This window comes from Mauremys reevesii, linkage group 3 (genome assembly GCF_016161935.1).
Source record: "Mauremys reevesii isolate NIE-2019 linkage group 3, ASM1616193v1, whole genome shotgun sequence".
NCBI classification, from domain to species: domain Eukaryota; kingdom Metazoa; phylum Chordata; order Testudines; family Geoemydidae; genus Mauremys; species Mauremys reevesii.
Genome location: NC_052625.1, coordinates 174164702 through 174182819, shown reverse-complemented (window position 1 = coordinate 174182819; position 18118 = coordinate 174164702). Strand labels below are relative to the sequence as shown.

At 42.5% G+C, this 18118-nt stretch overlaps 1 protein-coding gene across 2 annotated transcripts in view; it reads right to left on the bottom strand.

Annotated features, from left to right (window-relative positions):
- Nucleotides 1-18118, bottom strand: part of TRAPPC12 (trafficking protein particle complex subunit 12) — a 94283-nt gene that overhangs the window by 69747 nt on the left and 6418 nt on the right. For both annotated transcript variants that reach the window (XR_005596154.1, XM_039530229.1), the window contains exons 2-3: nt 14287-15506; nt 9304-9420 (exon numbers count right to left, since the gene is read on the bottom strand). Coding sequence is in view for 1 of the 2 variants with exons in the window: in XM_039530229.1 (XP_039386163.1) it covers nt 9304-9420; nt 14287-15501 (1332 nt within the window). In the remaining variant the exon portion in view is untranslated. The remainder of the gene's footprint in view (nt 1-9303; nt 9421-14286; nt 15507-18118) is intronic.

The following is an 18118-nucleotide window of genomic DNA, read 5'->3' as shown; positions in this document are numbered from 1 at the left end:
AGAAAAACAGGAGAACTAAAGCTTAACTAAGGCAGAGGCACTGGGAACCATCAGTTCCAATGAATCTGTGTCCTAGGATCTGTTGAGGTGCCTGGTCCATCTGCTATTGCAGTTGGAAGGAAGTTAGCAGTTGACATGCCATACTGCCTTTTTTTAGGCCCACCCTCTGAATGTGAAGAGCTCGGAAGTGAGGGATGGGGTTCAAGAGCACTCCAACAGATACTGCTACTACAATGTTCCATCAGTCCAAGCCACACCGTGGATGCATCCTAAGGATGGGAATGTGCAGAGGCAACTAAAAGTTTTATGGTTTTATTTTTTATGGAAAGGAAGCAAAATGACTTCAACTGACACTAGGGAGAAAATTAAGAAGAGAGAATGTAAAAACTAAAGCTCAAATTTGGTTAGGACAGCAATTCCTTCCTTAATATTCCTTTCTTTGGAAAAATTGTCATGGGATCTTTTAAATTTCCTCAGTTTTACAGATTGCCTGAAAGACTGCATTTCCAATACACTGGGACTTTGTTTCAGTACTGATACAGCAGGAAAAGTAGCCCCTATTAAGTCAGCAACACTACTGACTTCAGGATGTAAGCTCCCTTGGAAGTCTCCCTTCTAGTTACTGTTCAGAACAAACTTTTTATGAATTCTGGTGAGTTTACAGCCAGAGGACATCTGATTATAGGAATAAGTGTCATCTTTCTCTGTTATATGAATGAGGTACGCCCATTTTCCGAACAAAGGTTATACAGACCCAGGTGACCAATGAGCTAGCCCTTAATCTATGGAGACCTGACCTCAAATTCTGATTCAGTCAAAAAATAACCGAATTTGGTTCTCTCTTCCGAGTCTCGGTTGGACAACCATTCACTTTACAAAACTCCTATACAATTATGGAGATTGGCAGTCTATTCTCAAGAAAAACTCAAGAGTAAGGTAGAAGATAATATTTGTAACAGACATCAGAGTTGTGAAAACAAGTTCATATAATGACTGTCCACAGGCTATCTGACTTTAATGAGAATCCAAATTACCCCCCAGAAAACAAAAAAAATTTACAACACTGTTTAATGCAAGGGTAAAAACCAGTTCCATTGCCATCGAGTGATTTCAAAGACACAGGAAAAGTCAGGCCACCCAAACTTCTATCCAGGGGTGGCTCTAGGCACCAGCAAAACAAGCTGGTGCCTAGGGCAAAAATGGGGCCCCCCTGCGCCGGGGTGGGCGGCAGGCTGGCCGCAGTCATGCCTGCGGGAGGTCCACCCCCCGGGGCGGCTGGACCTGCCGCAGGCATGACTGCGGGCGGCTCGGCTGGACCTGCCGCAGGCATGACTGCGGCAGTTCAAGCGGAGCCGCCGGACCCGCGAACCGTCCGCAGCCGGGAGGTCCAGCCGAGCCACGCGGGACCAGCGGACCCTCTGCAGTCATGCCCGCGGGAGGTCCGCTGCTCCCGCGGCTCCGGGGTGCCTCCCACGCATGACTGCTTGGGGCGGCCAAAAACGTAGAGCCGCCCCTGCTTCTATCAGACACAATTGATGCTATTCATGTAGCACCGTAAACAGAAGCATGTTCTCCTCCTCCAGACATTAAAAAAAAAAATCAGATGGAGAACTATTTGAAATTGCTTAATAACTTAAATGATTAAAAAAATAAACTGAAGCTTTTTTTTAAAAGTAAAACTTCCAAGTTTTTAAATGTGCCATATAATTGTAAACCAAATGTATTATATTTGACATCTTATGCACAAGTAATAGTATGTCAATTTTTTTTCCAAGTAGAGGCTCAAAGAGAAGTGATTAACTCTACATGTCACACCATTAAAGAGATTAAAATGTCCCCCTCCACTAGCTGCAACATTCTTCTCCCCTGTAAATTCCAATGGTAGACCACTTTGATGTTACTCAGGAAAATGTAGTTAGCAACCCTTTTTGGGCTAACCTCTTACAGAAATTATTGTTCACTAAAAGCACTAATATACAATAAACACTCTCATATATAGCATTTATCAAAAACTCTTAGTACCACCACAAAGATTGTAAATATGTTGCACTGGGAAATATCAAATGTGTGCCATATCTAATAACAAATACAGAGGTGTTTATTCAAAGGGAGATAAAAAGCTAATCTATGGAATGGTTGTGACTAACATCATTAATGTTTATATGATCTAAGCATTATTTTTACTTGCTACCATAAAACAAAATTTTGCATGGATAGGCTATCATTTACTTTTATTTATTAGAGACAATTGTATGCCCATGCACTATAATAATAAAAACATTTTGAGAACTAACATTTGGTTTGTAGATTTCAGTTGAGATACATAAATGCTTATTACCTTTTATAGACTTGTAACTTTATTTACAAATTACCACTACTACATCAGGCATATAGATTTTAAAAACTGGTTGCTAAATTGCTATTGAACTTTTGTAGTCCTCAGTGCTCTGAGTTGTAAAACAGTTTGATAGCAGAACCTCCTGAACTTTTTGTACTTCTCTACCAGTATTCAGTGGTATTCAAAAGCAAAATTTCAGAACTGTGAAAGGCAAGTATTGCTCAAGAGCCTGGCAGTGGGATATAGATACTTTCATCTTTAAATTATTGGCCTGAAACCACCTCCAGGCAGCTATGATCTGATGACAATACAATCCAAAGGCTATTTTGTGAGCTGACATGAATTCAGTTTTGTGGTCTCAGTCCAGTTCCTCAGGTCAGTTGTCAATGTCACCATAACTGGTGCTGCTGTTGGCAGTCTCAGCAGAGAAGCTGAGGACCTGGTGACTGAACCACCTTCTCATCTCTGGAGATAGTTCCTCAAGATCACAGTTGAGGTGCATTGGCAGGATATCATGAGTAAACTTGCAGAGTCACTGTCTGGTACGTACCTGCTGCAGACAAGGCTTTATCAGGGTTGTCAACCACAAGCACTAAATTCACCTCCAAAATTTCCTTTTAAAAAGGACTGATGTGCAAAACATCTGGCTCTTAAGCAAACCTCAATGAAGTCAATACCAAAATTCCCATTGACTTCAACAAGATCAGGATACCATCCTCAGAACTAAGTAGGCAAGCGTTTTCTATACATGGCACCTCCTAGAATAATACGAATATGTTGGTACTAAGGTGATAATGGAATCAGAAAATGGCTCTGGTAAGATTCACAGCAGGTACGTCTATTTAGAAGACATCTTAGGAGACTGCTGTCATATTTAGCCTATGGCCATATTTAAACCAATAAGCGACATGTTAGAGTTTTTAATAATACTAGCCAAATTTGGAAGTTTGGGATCTCGATATTTCAGATTGGTTTATCAGCCACTCTTATATAACAAGGTTTAAAAAAAGGTCCAAAATTACTCCAGAATCAAGTTTAAAAAAATTAACAATTTTCCCCCTTTGAAAATAAAAAAGAAAGCTAAAATTTAAAGTCTCGACAAAAAAAAATTTAGAACTTCCATAAATAAGACTGCAGAATACAATTATATTACCCACTCGGGAACAACTATCTGCAAATGGCAGGGCCAATGAGGATTAATATATAGACATCTGGATTTCTGGCCAAGTGGCTGCTACTTTATTAATTAGTTCTATAACATGACAGCTTCTCAAGGAAACCTGTCGTATCAGCAGTCAAAAAGGGGGAAGGCAACAGATGCTCCAACTGTCACTGCCTTCCCTTCTTTGATGCTCAATTCTGGAACATCACAGTCCCAGGGCTTAAGAGCCCACTTAAAACTAAGGTCATAACAGAATCATCATTATGTCTAAGGCCTACAAGTCTGCAGCCCAAAAGAGCCTATTGACTGAAAAGCTACCTAACCTGATTGGATGCATGATCATTCCTACCTCCTTTCCTGAAAAAGATGTGTTGATCCTTAATTCACAGAGAAAGGGGGCTTCCCCCAAACATCTGAACCTCTATGGTTGGGAATAACTAACCACCAAAATAATAACTACCACACTGAAAAGGGGCATCTGACACTCCTACTGCACCTACAGCCTAAAGTTGTAATCTTCTGAAACAAACAAACATCAGTAAGCCTCACAAATCCTGGCCTGATCTGTCAACACTAAAGTCATTTTGCACAGTACTTCAGTCCTCACAGTACCCAGCCAACTGTCTGCAAAATCTACAGGATGACCATGCCAAATGACTGCTGGAGTCCAAAGTTTCTGTTATTAATATTTATTATCATAGTGCTGAAAGGTCAACCAAGAATGGGGACCCCTTCTGTGTGCAGAGGAGTAGACGCTTTCTGCCCCAGAGAGCTTACAATCTAAACAGACAAGACAGACACAGGTGGGGGGAAGTGGTACAACACACAAGCAGCGTGGAGTGAACAATGTGTTCTCAGCAAACATCATACTACTTCCATGATTTTTTTTTATTATTGTTGGGGTGAGGGTTACTTGGGAGGGGATAAGCTAAATAGGAAGGAAAGGGGGAGTGAAGAGGGCAAGGGGTAAGAGGTACAGTCATAGAGTGAAACTGATGTGAAGAGACTGAAAGAGGGTGAGGGTTGAAGCAAAAAGCCAGTGAACACAGGGCAGAGAAAGGCCAGTCAAAACTGTAGAAAGTTCACTGAATGTCCAGAGGTCACCGCTTTGGTTGCTTCTGCTCCTACTGGCTGGAATCCACAGCAGCCCATGTAATTCCTTCAAGTCCATCAACATCCATGTGCACAGACTAGGATATTGTCCATAGACTATATTCAAAAGACTACACAACGTGCCTGCCTATCCTCAGGAACCACTATAGGGCTATACGTTAATCCCAAAGTTTACCCTACACAAAACACTCTCATCCCAAAGCACAAAGTTAAGACATGAAGCAGCACAAAGCCACTCAAATATATATTGTCAAAACAGAAATGCATAATGATGTTATTGCTAATTATACTCCTATCTGGGATGGGCCTGTGTCACAGGGCAGACCTTCTCCTACCCTGAGTATGCTGCCTAATCTGTTCCTTCCAAATATATATCCTCCCAATTACTGAGCCAATTGCCTCCTCAGCCCAGCAACTGCCACCCCCGTATCAGTGATCCCCAACAGAAACAGGTTAACTAACTTCCATTAAGCCTGCTGCACCAACCAATGTGTCACAGAAAGTGCTGTCACATACCTTCCCCACTTATTCCAGTTGAGACCTTTTCCTCCCTCCCAAGGAAGTCTTTTTTTTCCTGTCCAAGCCCTACCCTCTTTATGGCATTGGGGTTCTACTGGGGCTTCCCCAGCCCTTTCAGACTAGTCTTCCATAGACCACTGGGAAGAGTCTCTGGTCTCCTGCCTTCTACCTGTCAAAATAGTAAATTTGGAGGGTAGAGGTTTCCCCCACAGTTCCACCTCAGCCCATAGGTCATCACACCAGTTGCACCCCATGGATCTTTCCTCCAGCTTACTTTGATCCTGGCTTGTATCTATCCGAGTAAATTGTTCCTCCAGAGCCTCAATATCAGAATCCCTCTCTTCTCCTGACTTATCATGCCCCTGGCTTGGGACTATTGGGCAAGTTTGCCTGTCAAGTCCTCTTTACTAGTACTCTTCTCCCTCTCTTCTGTATGTTCATCATCCTGTGCCTTGCACATGGCTTGGTCCTCCTGGGGTTAGTTGAGCCTCTGCCCTCCTGCTCCTTTAGGTGTCCCTGATCTAGTACTCCCTGATCTATTCCCTCTTCAAGTTTTTCTTTCCCAAATCCTCCAGCACATCTGTTCTTTCTGGGCTTGTTATGGTATGTCTAGAGTTATTAAACACTGCACCTGGAAGGCTACTTGGAGGGTCTACATTTGTGCTCTCTTTACACGGACCTCTCTGTTGGGGTCTCTCACTCCCCTCATCTACCCCTTTTTTACTACAATAAATGGACTCCAATAAGTTCCTAGTGTTATCAAGTAAGGCAATGGATTTACTACATCCACTCTCTGCCATTTAAACTTTCCTTCTACTTTCAATGGAACAACTGGCATGGGATAAGTGTTCTTTTCCCCATGTACACAATACATTGTTATCGTCACGCTCTCCTGTTGCCACTGTGGTCTAACCAAGGTGCTCTATACAAAGGAACATGCTTTCACTGAATCCATAATGTCTCTTTGTAGTTATCCTGCCTAGTTCGATGGGAATTTTCTTTATGTCAGGTCCTCCTTTTACACCTATCCACCCACAGAATTCTGCAAACCCACTGGTCCATGTAGGTGCAGTCTTTTTTTATATGACCTTTGCCCCTGCACTGGTAACAAATCACTAAGCAGGCAATTGGGGCACCCTTATTTGCCTCTCGTGACCAATTCCAGGGCTTCAATAAATAAGGTTCCTTAAGCTTCTTTCCTCCCTCCCTTGCCGTTGAGGAGAACAGAGCTCTTTTCATGGAAAGTCTGCTTCTATATGCTCCATTTTAAATTTTACAGCGGCCTCTAACAATTCTGGCCGATGTCTCCAGATCCAGACTCTTGTAGCCTTGGGGAGGCTTTGTGTAAACTGTTCCAGAATAATTGAGTCCGTGAGGGCCTTTAAAGTTCTGACTCTCTGGCCTCAACCAGTGATTGGCCCAGTCTGACAATTTCTGCGCAAAAGCCCTGGGACATATCCCACCATTCCATCTAGCTGCTCGGGATTTTTGGTGGTATTCTTTCGCTGACAGGCCTACCCTGTTCAAAATAGCATCTTTAAGTGTACCCATAGTGTGACATTACACCCCATATTCTTCATAGAAATTTGGTTATGATATGAATATGGCATAACTAAGATATCTTACATCTTGCATAAAGTATATCATTGGAAAGGTTAAGATTTACTGAAAGTGATTATCCAATTTGTATGCATATATCATTTCTGTATCTAAAGTTAGGAACATGGAGTATGTAACAATTAAAACTGTGCGTGTATTTAGGAGACACCTACCAGACAATCGCCCATCACAGCCCTGATTGGCCATTAGGAAGAAACAATAAGACTGTGAAGATACTAGTCTCTCTCCTTCCTGAGAGGCATCCTGGGACATAGCTGTGACACTACCAGGTCAGGTCAGGTGATCCTGTCACCTGATACAAAATACCACCTTGGACACTGGTGGTACTTTTCCTCTGTAGGGGAATAGGGATCAAATAAAGGTTTCCTGCCTTAGGTAAATCCTTTTTAAGGCTGGGGATGGGCTTAATCTAGACGCTCCTCCACTGCCTACCTAAGAAGAAAGACTGCTGAAATTACCTAAGGGGAAAGGCAGGGGCGAGTCCAGACTGAGACAGGGCCCAGTTTGTAAGAAGAGATAACTGGAACTCTAAGTTATAGAAACTCTGCATCCTGCCTAATTCAACATTTTGTAACTTGTTTCTTTAGTGAATTAAGCTGTTTGCGTATTTTGTTTTATTTGCTTAGTAATCTGCTTTGTTCTGTTTGCTATCCCTTATAATCACTTAAAAATCTGTCTTCTGTAGTTAATAAACTTATTTCTTGTTTCTAACATAACCCAGTTTGTGCAATCCATGGGGGGAGGGGCACAAGAAGCTGTGCATATGTCTCTTTATATTGAGGGAAAGGGCAAATTTTTATGAGCTTGTGCTGTGCAGATTTTTCTATACAGCGCAAGACAATATACCTTTGGGTCTGCACTCCAAGGGAGGTGGGTACCTGAATGCTGGGGCAAGTCCCTTAAGCTGTGTCTTCCCATACCTGATCTCAGTGTCTGTCTCTCTCTGCTGCACTAGCCCTGCCAGTGCGCGCTAGAGAAGGGTTAACAGCCTGGCTCAGCAAGACAGTGTAAGGGGACCCAGGCTGGCAGAACAGGTGGGCTCAGCGGTATCCCAGTACATCAGGTGGCACCTTAAAGGGGGGCAACCCATCACGCATAGTCTTTAGCTTGGTGTTTGCTAAGGGCCATATAAGCCACCTGAACGTCATTCGTCAGGTAAGGGGCTAGCTGCAGTGCCCATGCACCCTTGTCCCATCTTGCACTAACAGCCAACTGCTTAAAGGTTGGCAAAAAGGCATTGGGGTCATCCCACAGGGCTATCTTGGGTAGTCCTGGCCTATCACCCAACTTCCAGTTCCCTCATTGGAACTCACCAGCCTCTGTAAGAGCTGCTGCTGTACCTGAGACATATGGGAATCAGTTAGACCCATAAGCATATGCTCAAGAACCAGCCAGCCAAACCACTGAGAGAGAGAGAGAAAGCTTGGTGCCAAATCAGAGCCCTGGTACCCCCACCCAGTGTCCCATTTCAAGCAGACATCCTCCTTCAGAGGATGGAGATCAAAATACCACCACCTAGAATACACTGGGGAAAAAAAAAAATCCCTTCCTGACCCCTTCAGGTATTTGGCTGAAACCCTGAAGTATGAGCTTTTAGTAATGTTAAGATACAAACTGGAAGTGAGCCCCAGGGCTGCTGAGCCCTGCCATCACATGTAACCCTGTCATGCAATCAGACTCATACATTTGTCCAGCTCTCTCTTAAAACTAAGTTGTTTGACACCACAACTCCTATTGGGAGGCTGCTCCGGAACTTCACCCTTCTGATGGCTAGAAACCTTCTTCTAATTTCCAGCCTGTATTTGTTCATGGCTAGTTTATATTCATTTGCTCCTCTGCCAACACTGTTCTTTACTTTAAATAGCTCTTCATCCTCTCTGATATTTACCCGCCAATGTATTTATAGAGTGCAATCTTATCCCCTCTCAGCCTTCTTTTTCTTAGACTAAACAAGCAAAGATCTTCCAGTCTCCTCTCATAAGATAGGCCCTCTGTTCCCTGACCATCCTAATAGCTCTTCTCTGCACCTGTTCCAGTTTAAGTACATCTTTCCTGACCATGGGTGACCAGAACTGTACACAGTATTCCAAATGAGGTCTTAATAGTGCCTAGTAAAATGGCATTAATACTTCTCTATGTCTACTGGAAATGCGTTTCCTGATACATCAAATATGCAGAATTTTGCAAAATTTAAAAAAATTGTGCACAGAATTTCTAGGTGCAGAATTCCTCCAGGAGTAAAGTAAACTTTTAAAATAATACCTGATTAAGTGTACTATGCTATGTATTTGAAAAATCTTAATTTTAGCTGGCCCATGTTGATCATCATACAAAAATATTGATCATCATACTATGTCCTTTAAAAGCACAAATGCTAATCAAAGGCTACAGTATTTTGGTTCTAGTTTTATAGCAAATCATGAAGAGATACATGCACACTTTTTTTTTTAATATGTACTATATTACACAATCATTAGTACCAAAGTATTTACAGGGAAGTACAGGATTTAATAAAAATTAAATGATGAACATTAAAAGTAGTCTTACTTACAATTAGCTGTTTCAAGCCTACAAAAGACTGTTCTACGGAATTGGCATTTAAAACTTGTCTCTTCACTGCTGCCTGCTCACCCAGGAAACGGAGCATTAAGTCTTTTACCGCATCTCCCTGCCACAAGGAGAAGAGGAAACACAGACTATAACAAAAAAAAACATTTTACTATTCTTCTACTTACACAGAACTTTGAAAGAAAAGACAAGTAAAATGCTTCTAATGGAAAGATATTTTCAGTGAAAGTGCTTGTTTTCAAGGATGAATTCTTTTTGTAAAATGAATGCAAATCTTTACATATTAGAGACTTTTCCACAAAATAAAAAGTTCAAATATTAGATTGAGATAGGCATCCAAACTTTGTGCATTGAGATCTGCCCATCACTAGATCTATATTTAGCTATACTGAAGCTGGCTTATGCGATGATTTTACATGCAGTATAGCTGAGTAGAGGCTAGTTTAATGTGTGCTATTAAATTAATTTGGCTACAGTGAGGCAGTTTTATAACATACTTTTGGATATAGTCTAGCTATGGGTGTGGGTTTAACAGCATGCCTTCATTCTTAGTTTATCTATACCAACACTGGGATTTGCATTTTTCTTATATTACTCTTCTTATTGTCATAGGGTCAGGTACTCTGCAGCTCACAGCCCCATTGACTCCTGTGCTTCCCACATAGCACAATCTTCCCCAGCAGAAAATTCCTCCGTTGGAGAAGATCTCCCTGTTGCCACAAGTATTCTGCAGTTGGGTCCTGGCACCTGTGACCTCACTCCAATGTCTGGTATAGGGCAAGAAGGAAACGTTGTGGAGAAAATGCTAATGGTACAACTTGCCTTGGGGGTTCCACTGCAGTGCCTGTCTGGTGATGTTGGTTGGAAGAAATACCTGGCGACGCGACCTTCAGGTTGATAGCAAAAAAATGGGCTATACCTGGAACCAGCTAGAGCGAATGGCCCAGGATAGAAGACTATGGAGATCTGTTGTTGGCGGCCCATACCCCGGTTGGGGTGACGGGCATGAATGAATGAACTTAGAGCACCAAGATATGTCAGGTCTAGGGCTGGCCCCAGAATCAGGGAGCTGTAACTAGCTCCTTGAGCAATTCTAACTTCTGAACCGAATGGAGCTCTGGTGCAGGAGAGAATCTAGACCAGGGTTCGGCAACCTTTCAGAAGTGATGCGCCAAGTCTTCATTTATTCACTCTAATTTAAGGTTTTGTGTGCCAGTAATACATTTTAACGTTTTTAGAAGGTCTCTTTCTAGAAGTCTATAATATATAACTAAACTATTGTTGTATGTAAAGTAAATAAGGTTTTTAAAATGTTTAAGAAGCTTCATTTAAAATTAAATTAAAATGCAGAGCCCCCCCCGGACCAGTGGCCAGGACCTGGGCACAGTGAGTTCCACTGAAAATCAGCTCGCATGCCACCTTCGGCATGCGTGCCATAGGTTGCCTATCCCTGATCTAGACCCTAGTCAAGGCCACATGTTCTACGTGGTATGTTAAATTATGCAGCAGACACCCACATTTATGCAGCACTTTTTCCATTGCCCCGTCACTACTGCTGACCTCCTTTATCTCCCACAGTCCAGTAGTACAATTAGAAAAGTATTTGTTACTTATTTTGATATTAAATTCAGCTTATTTTATTCTGTCAAATTTTAAATGTGCTGCGGATCCTTGTACTGAGGCACTTCAAAACCATAGTGATGGTAGCTGTTATACAAACCTGAGATTTGATATATTCATATATTATAAAGCCAGAAGGGGCCATTGTAATCATGTAGCATGACCGGTTTTTGATACCCAGGTGTCAAGCTCTCTGCAGTGGTTCAAGGGCGTGAGTACCAAACTCAGGGCAGACTGTTATGAAACAGGGTACAAACCCCAAACTGGTTGTGACTGCTATACTTAAATTTCACCAACCAAGTATCAAGTGTAAACTCCTCAGGCATTCTAACAGCCTAACCACTGAGTCACAGACTGTCCCATTGGGTAATCCAGTCTGTCTTGCCACCTAGGCAAACTTGCCTTTGTGATAGATGGTCCCTTGCACTAAAAATCACAACAATATTCAGGTTACTCCCAGTATCAAAGGAACAGATCAATCACACTTTAATCTTGCATCAAAGACAACCCTTGTAGCCTATAAGAAACTAAAGATTTATTAACTAAGAAAAAGAAATAAAAGTTATCAACAAGGTTAAAGAAGATAAGACTGTAACTCATTTGTGTATGTTTAGGTGCTGGTAATAGCCATACAAACATGTTCCCTGCATAAAATTTCAGCAATTCAGTACCCTTACACTCAGAGAGGGCCAGAATCATTTTGCCCTTCTGATCCTCTAACCTCTTTACTGAAGGGGTTAAAATTTAAAAGGAGTTATTAGATTTTTTAAAAATTGTAAATTTAAGCACAATCACAACTTAAATACAATTGAGCTCTGACTTTAAACACAGTTACAAAGATGTTATTTTGCAGTGCACTTAGCTATTTTCTGCCAGAATAAAACTTATCACCATCACTGGCCAGCAAATTTAGCTTAAAAAAAATCAATATTAGTTGCTGCCTCCATCTATAGTCTGAAAAGTAGACAATTTAAATCACGATAGCGGTGAGGAGAATCTAAACATGCTAGAAAGGAAGCTGATTTGGGAAAATACATTAAATGAGCATGAAAGAGGAAACAGTGGTAGCTGGTATAATAGAGGTCAATAAATGAGTGAGTAGGGAAAGCAGGGGAAAGAAGAAATGAGGTGAGAGAAAAACTGGCACAAAACAGAAGACAATGGCAGGGAGCATAAAGAAGACATCAAATCAGGAGTGACCAAAAATAACTAAGGGTAGCAAAAAAACCCAGAAAGCAACAGTTTGCAAATTAGAGACACACTGAATGAAAGAGCAGGTAGCATTATACTGTTTGGGGTAGGCAGTGTGATCTAATGGGCGAGCAATGGCTTGGAAGTCAGTCCAGACCTGACTGATAAGTCAATTTCACCTCTTGTGCCTGTTTCCCATCCTTTGTCTGACTTGTCCATTCTGACTCTCAGGTCTTTGAGGTAGGGACTTTCTCTCAGTGTGTGATTGTACTGTGTCATGCATAAAGGGCCCTCAATCTCAACTTGGGCATCTGGGCACTACTCTAATATATACTCCCGGGGGAATTCTGCACCACTATGCAATGCAGAATTTGCACAGAATTAATGTTGTGTAGAATTTCATTTATCCCCACAGAATTGGTGCTGGACAGCTGCTGGCCACCACTAGGGACCACTGGACCCAGTGGAGCCCAGTTCACAAATAGAGGACACTTGCCAGGAAGAGAGGGGGAGCTGGAGGGTTCCAGGCTACTGCAGTTCCCACCACATCCTGCAGGGAAGAGGCGGGATGCAGGAAATCTTTGTACAAGCCTGGTCCCAGCATCAGGCTGTTTCTTTCTTTGGATCCTTGGGCTCTGGGGGGTAGAGGGTGCATGTGTCTGGGCTGGGGGGGCACAGCTGGACTCTGGGAGGTAGAGAGTGCAGGTGTCTGGGCTGGGTGAGGGGGGTGTCCAATGCCTGGGCTCTGGGGGTAGGGAATGCGGGTGTCTCGGCTGGGGGAGGGTGCCCTGCAGCTGGGCTTTGGGGATGCGAGTGCAACGGGTTAAAATACATCAGAATTATGCCATAATCATATCATAATAATATCACTGAAGAATATGGGGTGCAGTGTCACAGTGAGTATCTGGGCTGGGGGGTGCCTCACGACTGGGCTCTGGGAGGCAGGTGGTGCAGGTGTCTGAGATGAGAGGGGCAGAGTTTTCCCCCCAAGATGTGTCCAGTTGGCACATATGACACACCCAGACTGAGGTGCCCAGCAAAAGCGTAACAGAGAAACAGGAAGTAGGTTGTCATAGGGGTTTCTTTAATGCTCTACTTCTGTAGGAACTATTTTCTATTGTCTATATTGTGACAGACATACTTGTTGACAGCTATTTTTAAACCTCTTATTTCACTACTGAATGATAATGAATTTTATACTATAGTACTACTAAACAAGGCTTAAAAAAACAATATTACCTGACCTCTACCATCTGGAAGACAAAACCTACTAGCCAGAGGTGTAGAAATGAAAGAGGATGAGGAACATCACCTGTAAAGTCCAGAGGCAAAACTCTGTTGAGAAGCTTAATCACCTCGCCAGTCTCAGCTGCCAGGACAGGGGAGGATACAAGAATCTCTACTGTGAAGCAGTCTCTGCATCCTTTCACATCAGCCTCTGGACAACAGATATTAGATAAACTTGAAATTCTATTCTTGCTAAAATCTAGAAGAAAGGAATTTTGTGTTTCTTCTCTCCTACGCAGTGTTGCCTGGCTGCTGAGAAAGGCATGGGTCTCCACCACTCTATCCCTCCACCAACCTCCATTTTGGGTCTTCCTCACCAGTAAATGGCTTCAATGCCTACCTCTGTTGCTGCTCCTAGCTTTCCTAAGCAGTGTCAGAATGCATATGACCTGATTCTTGTCAGTGCTACCAGTAGCATTCTGAACATTAGCTATGAAAAATGACAAGACTTCTGTCACTCTGCTGTAGCACTGAATTCTACAAGCAGAAGCACTGGAGTTACCCGTCTGCAAACTTCATAGAACACCACACTGCTTTAATCTATATCCAGTTCATGTTTGGAATGTTATCTTCGCAAAAGCTAGAAAAGACTTTTTAAACGGAAGCCTAGATTCTATATAAATTGATTACATCAGTCTCTACAAACAAGTAACAAAGCTTTCTGATCATTACACGTGAGTCAGCTTTTTGTCCTTTCATGAACGATTGCTCTGTCAGTCATCTTCAATGCTATAAGGATTGCAATAGTACACATAAGATGAGCAGTCTGTAAAACAAGGTAATAAAAAGAGTAGACCACTAGATGTGTCATCCCATTTCATTGCCCTAACATGCAAACAAAAAGCAGGATGTAGCTATAGATTCTTACCTGGATGTTGTCAAACTTTAATCCAGGCATGGTGAGATTCTCTTTGTCTATAAACAGAGTACTATATTGCTGAGTGGCTACTGAAATTAAAACCTTTCTAGTTTCCTCACTGGGAATCCAGGCATCATTCCTTCTATCTAATTCACTCATATTCAAGGCTGTGGCAAATGGGTCATCACTTCCAGCAAAAACAGCTTGGATCTGTGAAAATGGTTTAGGAGATTGTGATATTTCTAAAGATGCAGAGGGACCACCTGCTTCAGATCTCCCATTTCCTACAGAGTAAGTAGGGTCAGCAGAGTCATTGGAATTGTCTCCAACTGTACTAACAGATGACATTTGTTCTGGGATTGAAGAACTTGCATTAGGGTTACTGACAGAAATAAAAGTGGATGTAGTAAATGAATCAAAAAACTCAACAGCTAGATTATTAGTGTTAACAGGGTCACCAAAAAATGTACTTAGGCTAGGACTTGGCTGAACCACCTGTGGATGAGACTTCACTGGAACCTCATGTACACTACTAAAACTAGGAGACTTCACCATTTGAGGCTCAAAGCCATCATGTATGAACAACTGTGGTTGAGTATTAACATTGTTTGCTTGACTAAAAATGGTGCATACAGGGATAGGCTCAGCTTCAGGAGATGATTTGCTGGCAAGGGGTGATGATATTGGCTCCTCAGATTTACTTTCCTCAATATTACTTGGCGTTGAGTCACCTAGAGCTTCATCTCCCACTTTCGGTTCATCTTTCACTGCTTCTTGAATCAACTCTTCCTTTAAAGATGCCTGATCATCTGTTCCAATATCAGAAATGTCTTTAGGTGTTTCTTCATGTTCAGTTTCACTGTCACTACCTAGGGCTTCTTCCTTACTCACTTCTCCTTCTGTTATACAAATGTCCTTGACTTCCATTTGTTCCACAATCTCTTGCAGGCAACCAAGTTCACCGGTGTCATCTTCACTATTGTTTGGAGAATCAGAAATAATGACGCTCTCCATCATATGTTCATTAAGTTTATCTATGAAGTTATTGGAATCCTCCGAGATGGTCTCATTCCCTTCAGACTCAAATTCATCTTCACCAAGATCAATGGTTTCCTCATGAAAGAGAAGTTCTTCTTGAGCCCTCTGCTGAACTACATTTCCACATGCCTCCTCATTTGAAACACTCTTCTTGGCATCCTCATCATTACATTGATTATTTTCCATTGTGACTAAAGAAAAGGAAAAATATTCCGGAAGTTAATTGTATTGATCAATTTAAATCATTATTCTGAAACTCAAGAGTATTTATTAAAAAGGCACGAAGGACTTTTTATGCAGTCATTTGACTATTAAAATATTTATTTTTTACACTTCATTGTTGGCCAGCTATTCCGTACTTGGCACAAAAATGTTTTAAATTTACCTTTTGCCATTATGAACTTGTGAGTCCCCAAACACTATAATTTCAGGAAGGTAATGGTGTGTGAGCATGCATGCACACACTCCCATTCAACAACTCCAGCCTCCCCAAAAAGGCATTTAGCATTATGCTGCAAATATTTCCTTTCAGTTAAACAAATAATATTATAACTTACTTAGCTAAGAGGCAGCTACAAACATCAACACTAAAATGGACTAGACTATTTTTTTTACAAAAATATCTTTCTGCTAAAAATTACTTATTCTGATCCTCCTTGGTTTTGATACTGCAAGAAACAAATAGTGCATCTAAAGCAGGCCAAAAATGTAGACTTACTCTCTCCCATGGCAAGAGTCCCTCTTCCCTATTTGACCAAAAACATCTCGTAACCTATATGGTATTAGACTTCATTACCCTGGAGGTTTACTTCCTTTGGATTGTTCAGAAAACTTCTCTCAACATCACCACCTCTCCTGATATACGCTCTCATTCATCTACATGCTTCAGAATGTTTCACCTAAACTAAAAAACATTAATATTCTTTCCAAAGGGCAAATGAAGACAGGAAGGTCTACTCGGGGTGGGGGGGGGGGGGGAGAGGGAGGTGTTACTTGCCTGCAAACTAATAGCCCACACTTTCCTTTTTCTTGGTCACTTATTCAATAATGATTTAGGTAGGTGGCATTCAGATGATAAATTGTGATTACTGCTACTGATTGGCTAAAAATTGTTCAGGCAACCACATCTGGCTTTAAGACTAAGCTTGATAAGTTTATGGAGGGAATGGTATGATGGGATAGCCTAATTTTGGCAATTAATTTGGCAATTGATCTTTGATTATCAGCAGGTAAGTATGCCCAGTGGTCTATGATGGGATGTTAGATGGGATGGGATGGGATCTGAGTTACTACAGAGAATTCTTTCCTGGGTGCTGGCTGGTGGGTCTTGCCACATGCTCAGGGTTTAACTGATCGCCATATTTGGGGTCGGGAAGGAATTTTCCTCCAGGGCAGATTGGCAGAGGCTCTGGAGGTTTTTCGCCTTCCTCTGCAACATGGGGCACGGGTCACTTGCTGGAGGATTCTCTGCAGCTTGAGGTCTTCAAACCTCAATTTGAGGACTTCAATAATTCAGACATAGGTTAGGGGTTTGTTATTAAAGTGGATGGGTGAGATTCTGTGGCCTGCATTGTGCAGGTGGTCAGACTAGATGATCATAATGGTCCCTTCTGACCTTAAAGTCTATGAGTCTATTTTTGTTACCCCTCTGCTTTGTGCTTGTGTCAGTCACCTGTTATATCTTTCCTTTTACACTATAAGCTTTTTAAGGAAGGGACTTTAACTATGACTGTACAGTGTCTACTACGATAGCTTGAGCTGAGGCCTTTAGGTATTACTGGAATATAAATATTAATGATAATAAATAATAAACATGTTTGGGTATAGAGGAAAGGAGAAAACCAATAAGCACCTGATTCTACTTCCACTGAAGACAGTAGGCATTTTGCTACTGACTCAATAAAAACAGTGCTGGGACCCACAGAAAGAGAGGATCATGCATCTTACGATTTCTAAAATCTTTTGTTCATGTCTAGGAGTCTGCCTCTCAAATTTCAGAGAATGGAAACCTTCCTAATGTCTCCTATGAGATGGCACAACACCTAATATGATGAGATGAGACACTATATTCTAGAAGGAATCAATAATAAGCACCTCTTCATAGCACTCCTGACACTCAGCTGAATGCTTATGAATAAGGCTATGTTTTAGTCACGTGTATTTTTAGTAATAATTATGAACAGATCACGGGCCATAAACAAAAATTCATGGCCCGTGACCTGTCCATGACTTGTACTATACTCCTAACTAAAACTTGGTCTGGGGGTACTCTGAGGGGTTGGTCGGGGGGGGGGGGGGGGGAAGGGGGCGGGGAGGATCCCTGATGGTGCTGGGAAGGGGGGGGAAGAGGAGGTTGGTGGGACTAGCAGGCTCCCTACCTGGCTCCGTGTGTCCCTGCAGCTCCTAGGGGGAGGGAAGACCCCTCTGCCTAGGTCAGTGTTTCTCAAATGTGGCCACCAGGGGCTTTGCTTGCGCAAAGCAGCAGCCCCTCCCCAGGGGCCACCAGAAGTGGTTGGGCCCTTCGCCCCTCTGGAGAGACACAAGCTGAAGGAACAGGCAGCCAGTGAGTTTCCCACCTTCCTGGGGGAAGTGGGATCGGGCTACAGCCCTTGGGTGGCAGGCTCCAGCCACGGGGCTTCGGGCTCTGTCCCCTGGTCATGGGGTTTTGGGCTCCATTCCCTGGCTGCATGGTGATGGGCTCTGGCCCCAAGCCTATCCCCCCACCCCCCATCACCTCTGCCCCCAACTGCCCCATCACCCTGGCCGCTGTTGCCTCTGTACCTACCTCCTCATCCAGGGCTTC